Raw genomic sequence first — 6000 nt, 5'->3', positions numbered from 1 at the left:
CCAGACAGTGGTTGCGGGGAGGGTGGGGCAATATGGTGGTTGCATAGTTGGGGGGGAGGGTGGGGCAAGACGGTGGTTGCGGGGAGGGTGGGACAATACGGTGGTTGCATAGTTGGGGGGGGGAGGGTGGGGCAAGACGGTGGTTGCATAGAGGGGGGGGGGGGAGAGTGAGGCCAGACAGTGGTTGCGGGGAGGGTGGGGCAATATGGTGGTTGCATAGTTGGGGGGGAGGGTGGGGCAAGACGGTGGTTGCGGGGAGGGTGGGGCAATACGGTGGTTGCATAGAGGGGGGGGGGGAGAGGCTGGGGCAAGACGGTGGTTGCATAGAGGGGGGGAGGGGGGGGGGCAAGACGGGGGTTGCATAGAGGGGGTGGGGGAGGGTGAGGCCAGACAGTGGTTGCATAGTGAGGCCCTAAAAGGCGGAGGGGGGGGGAGTGGAGCATGACGGTGGGTGCATGTTGTGGCCGTGGTGGAGGGGGTAGACAGGGTGCAGTAGTGGTTGCATAATGTGGCCGGTTTGTGGGTGGTTGGGGGTGCGGCGGTGCTACCACTGTTCAACACTTGTGTTTGCACGTCTGTGCTTTATATCACCAAACATAGATTTATTCGAGTTTTCTAGTTTTTATATATCTGCCAAATCCCGCGAAAACTCTTTTAATAGATGTTTGTTTTGTAACCGATTCGTATTGACGGTGTAAATATATTACTAGGCAATTGATTAAAGCAAATACCTTCAATAAATGAACGTCAACTAAGATGAGTAATTATGTCAACGGAAATTTCAACCCTCCCTTCTCTTTCTATTACTTGTCTCTCGCATTTATAATTCTCTACCCTTTAACAGAGAAGATACAACGCAAGGGAAATAATTCTGAACTTCAGTTTAAAAATTATCATAGACGCAATTTTTAAATATAGCATTGAAACATCTTACTGAATGGTAAAAACATATAATAATTAATTATTTATAAAATCCTTTACAATTTAATTTAATCAATGTATCTAAATTAAAGCAATAAAAATATTTTTTTAAATCAACAAAATTATTTAACGAAACAGCAATAAACGTTTAGTTGTGTCGTTTTAAAGAGTCAGCTTTGTTCTAACGTAGCGATTCATCATATGTCTCTAATTTGCTAAATCTCAATAATTAGATCTTTAAGATATAGAATCTATGGCGACTTCCGGTTCAAATGATTAGTTAGATTCTTTACCTTCCAACGTGGCTATTTCAGTTAATTAGGGTTATTTCTACATATTTCATATACCGGCGCCTATTAACTCTTTACAGGACAGAGTCTATATTAAGAAATGGAAGTAGACTCTGCTCCTGCCCCACCAGGCACTTTATACAAGCTGTATAAAACAGTTTCAAATCGCCATCAATACTACCTTGACAAGGCAACACCCCATCTTTTACCAAGGTGGATTTTTGCTGTAGTTTTAGTTATTGCATACTTCCTTAGAGTATTCTTTTTACAAGGCTGGTATATAATTACATATGCATTAGGTATCTATTTGCTGAATTTGTTTATTGCCTTTCTTACACCAAAAATTGATCCTGCTGGATTTGAAGATTCAGATGGAGATGATGGCCCATCACTGCCTACAAAAAATAGTGAAGAGTTTAGGCCATTTATGAGGCGGCTTCCTGAATTTAAATTTTGGTATTCTTTTACTAAAGCAATTGTTGTGGCCATGATCTGCACATTTTTTGATGCATTGAACATCCCAGTCTTCTGGCCAATTCTGGTCATGTATTTTATCATTCTCTTTACACTTACCATGAAGAGGCAAATCAAGCACATGATCAGGTCACCACAGTGTGTGACATCTAGTGATTAATGCCCAGCTGGTTGCATCTGTTAAAAACACCATCACACTATTTTTCTGGCAACTCAAAATGTTTACAATGGACCTAAAAATAAAAAAGAACTTGTCTAAATAAGCTAAATATATTTTGAAAACAATTTGCAAATAAAGATTTTTTTCTTAAAAAAAAAAAAAAATAAAAAAAAAATAGATCTTTAAGATATTCATGCCTTTGATGCTGTGTAAAATCTATCAAATAAATTATTATTACAGAAGAAAAAAAAATTAAAAGTAAAAATGGTAAACCTTGATACATAAAAAAATGATCTTTAAACAAAACAAAAAACAAATAAAAATTACCAACGCAAGATAGCTAGGTTATACTCAATCTCAAAAATTAGATCTTTTAAACAAAAAAAAATTAGCTCTTAATCTAAATCTTCAGACAATCACTACCGTCTATTTAATTCGTCTACTTCGGTCTATATTGTTAGTGTAAATTGTAAAATGCTGCACTATCTTATCTTTGCAATGGTTGTGGATGCAGATTTCGTTCTCAAACTATAGACCCGCCCCGCTGATTGGGCTATGGCAGAGGCTTAGTTTAATGACTTAAACCACAAAATTAGATTAAGTCAAATAGCAACAAAAGTCATGTTTTGTGACGTGCTACAAGCGGACGGAGTAGTCTAGCGGTAGAGAGCTGGACTGCTTACACGCAAGACTCGAGTTCGAATCCGGGTTCAAGTCAGGTGACCTTCCACCTAACTCTGATGGGTACCTAACTCACGTAAGGGAAAGTTAAGGCGGCTGGGCATAGTGCTATCTCTTCATATGCCCAGGTCACAGAAACAAGTGAACTCTACTTCACTTGCCCCATAGACCGTCAGGTTTGAAAGGGAAACTTTACTTACTTTACAAGCGAACAACATTTTGCTGCGCCAGCATTTTAACCTTGCTATTTTCGTTTATTTAGCAGTTGACTGCTAACCCGATAGCCTCGAGTTCGAATTCAGGATCAAGTCAGTAGACCGTCCCTGAGTTCACCCAGCTCTGATGGGTACCTAGTAAGTTAGGGAAAGTAAAGACAGCCGGGTAAAGTGCTGAACACACTATCATTTCATACGTCGAGGTCAAAGAAAAAGGTGAACTCTACTTCACTTGCCCCATGGACCGTCAGGTTCTAAAATAAAATTTTACTGAAATTTTAATCAATAAGCTATTCTTATTTTCAGTTTTATTAATTGCGCTTTTCAAAATTAAATGAAATTTTGGCTACTACGCGATAGTGTACATGGCGATTTATCCTTATTATACGATACTAGGTCTAGGATTTTTATTACGTTTGATGCTAGATTTGGGTCCTTTTTTAACGTGAGGCATCATGAGGGCTTATGCCTAGGCTCGCGTCCTTTATGAAGATTATGCTAGTGTCCTCTGGTTTGATGCTAGATTTGGGTCCTTTTTGAACACGAGGCATCATGAGGGCTTATGCCTAGGCTCGCGTCCTTTATCAAGATTATGCTAGTGCTAGATTGCTAATTATGCTAGTGCTAGATTGCTAAGCCCGCCTGTCACCCTCAAACGGAAATGAACCCTATGTCTCAGTTCCAATAAACGGACACCCTACTTTTTGATCACGTGATATGTTAATATCAATAATTGAAGGACGGGTTTGAGTGGACGGGACTTAATTAGTTTGGGTAATTCAACCGGAAGCAGACGCCTGGTGCCCAGACGCGGGCCATCACGACGCAACAGAAAAGAGCTGCTTGGGGCCGCTTGGAGCCGTGGAGCACGAGCGGATGACGAGGGTCTAATGACTTTTGGCGCCTGCAGCATGTAATCACGCCGCTGGTGGGGATTAGGGGTTCGGGGGGGGGGGGGGTAGGGGAGACAAATCTTTTGATGATGGCCATTGTGTTATCTCCTCTTGTTTTTTCACCATGTTCACGTGACTTTAATCTGTCGTGTTGAGGAAAGTTGGGGTCAGGAGAAAATATATGTACAGTTGGGTGGTTGGCCGGGTTGGCCTGCTATGGCTGACCTCTGAGTTGTTTTGCTATGGCTGACCTCTGGGTTGTCTAGCTGACCTTCGGGTTGTCTGGCTGACCTCTGTGTTGTCTAGCTGACCTCTGGGTTGTCTAGCTGACCTCTGGGTTGTCTGGCTGATCTCTGGGTTGTCTGACTGACCTCTGTGTTGTCTAGCTGACCTCTGGGTTGTCTGGCTGACCTCTGAGTTCTCTGACTGACCTCTGGGTTGGCCTGATCTGACTGACCACTGGGTTGTCCTGTTATGGCTGACCTCTGTGTTGTCTGACTGACCTCTGGGTTGTCTGACTGACCTCTGGGTTGTCTGACTGACCTCTGGGTTGTCTGACTGACCTCTGGGTTGTCTGACTGACCTCTGGGTTGTCTGACTGACCTCTGGGTTGTCCTGATCTGACTGACCTCTGGGTTGTCTGACTGACCTCTGGGTTGTCTGACTGACCTCTGGGTTGTCTGACTGACCTCTGGGTGTTCTGACTGACCTCTGGGTTGTCTAGCTGACCTCTGGGTTGTCTAGCTGACCTCTGGGTTGTCTAGCTGACCTCTGGGTTGTCTGGCTGACCTCTGGGTTGTCTGACTGACCTCTGGGTTGTCTAGCTGACCTCTGAGTTGTCTAGCTGACCTCTGGGTTGTCTGACTGACCTCTGGGTTGTCTAGCTGACCTCTGGGTTGTCCACAGAACTGATGCCAGTTCGATGCTCGACCAACGATAAAAAAGTTCCCTATCATTGTGACTTAACGCTTACTTTTGTTTAAAGACAAAATTCTACGCAAAATGCTTCAAACTTTATCTTAAAGTCTGTCAAACTATGCGTTGAACCTTTTGTTAAACCTTGCATCAAACCCTTTTAATCGATGCATCAAAACAGCTGTTAAACCCCATATTGAACTCCTTCGCGTTTTCTGACCTATGACTAAATATGCAACCAATACACTTACTAACAAATTTATAACAAAATGTGCTTTTTTGGTTTTCTATTATATTAAGAGTTTATCTCTAAATTATAAGGTTTAGAACTAGTTAATTAGAGCTAATGATCGCTATACTGAATAACATCTAACCCCTTTAAGATAACGAACTGCAATGTGAAAATAAATAATATTACGCAATCAACTCTCACTTCAACGTCGTTACAAAAATAGGCTTGGTACGTTCACCTTGACCGCGGTCGTTATGAAAGATAAATTGTTTTAAATGTGCCCATTCAGCTAACGCAAACTGGGTCCAAACACCCCCACCACCCCCCCCCCCCCCCCCCCCATACTGCTCTGAACACACTACCGTAACCCAATACATCAATGATAATAAAAATCTATTTGTCCTACGTGAGTCTGAAAATGGGCAAAAATCTGGCCACACTGATGTGACACCCGACGCACACTTGCTCGTCTGCACCCCCATTCGGCAGACGAGCGATTAAAACATTTGATAGCGGGTCGAATTTCCGTGACACAAGCCGGTATCGAGTGTTTAAGAGTGTCAAAGAGTTGTGCCACTTGCTTGTGAGAAGTTGTCTATTTGCACGGCACGATTCTTTTGTGGGAAGTTGTCTATTTGTACGGCGCATTTTTTTTTCTATAAAACGTTGACTATTTGCTCGCCATATTTTCGCTTACTCAGCGTTAGATCTTAGATCAATATCAAGTTTTAAAATAAAGAATTCTGGCAATTTTTCCTTGCTTGGAAAACTAGTTAAACAGTTATTTTACACGTTTAACTACATGGAATATTACCTTACTATAAAAATATTTTAGTAACATTTTGTTCCCATTCCAGTTTAGCCAATCGAATGTCTTCAAACAAAATGTGTTGGAAATATGCCTGAATTTTTCTAACCTACTGCGCATATTTTGCTGAATCAACTTCTGCGTATATTTTTTATGCCAACGGCTGTGTATAAAATTTAGCGTACATATTGGCAGCAAGGACGAAAACATATTCAACGCCCGTTTTAAGATAATTCATATTTGCTAACTGTCTAACAAACCAGCCTTAAAAAAATTAAACAAAAATGAAACGAACTTCACCACGTGCTAAATCAACTTCACCTGTGTGCTACATCTTAACCATGTGCTCCATCAACTTCACCATGTGCTACATCAACTTCACCATGGGCTACATCAACTTAACCACTTGCT

At 41.8% G+C, this 6000-nt stretch overlaps 1 protein-coding gene across 1 annotated transcript; it reads left to right on the top strand.

Moving 5' to 3' along the window:
- The first annotated feature begins 1180 nt into the window (after positions 1 to 1180).
- Positions 1181 to 1962, top strand: LOC131951917 (protein RER1-like). Its single transcript, XM_059314357.1, has one exon. It carries the CDS (start codon positions 1312 to 1314, stop codon positions 1843 to 1845), a length of 534 nt encoding a protein of 177 aa, XP_059170340.1. The 5' UTR covers positions 1181 to 1311; the 3' UTR covers positions 1846 to 1962.
- The last annotated feature ends 4038 nt before the right edge of the window (positions 1963 to 6000 follow it).

The sequence above is a fragment of the Physella acuta genome, unplaced genomic scaffold (assembly GCF_028476545.2).
Source record: "Physella acuta isolate Inbredline_101_S28 unplaced genomic scaffold, ASM2847654v3 ptg000837l, whole genome shotgun sequence".
Classification (NCBI taxonomy): Eukaryota; Metazoa; Mollusca; class Gastropoda; family Physidae; genus Physella; species Physella acuta.
The sequence above is the reverse complement of the archived record's forward strand: the minus strand, read 5'-3'. Positions and strand labels throughout refer to the sequence as shown.

Bases quoted from the DNA above. Each gene is read 5' to 3' on its own strand.
- LOC131951917 (XM_059314357.1), top strand. From the start codon at position 1,312: ATGGAAGTAGACTCTGCTCCTGCCCCACCAGGCACTTTATACAAGCTG.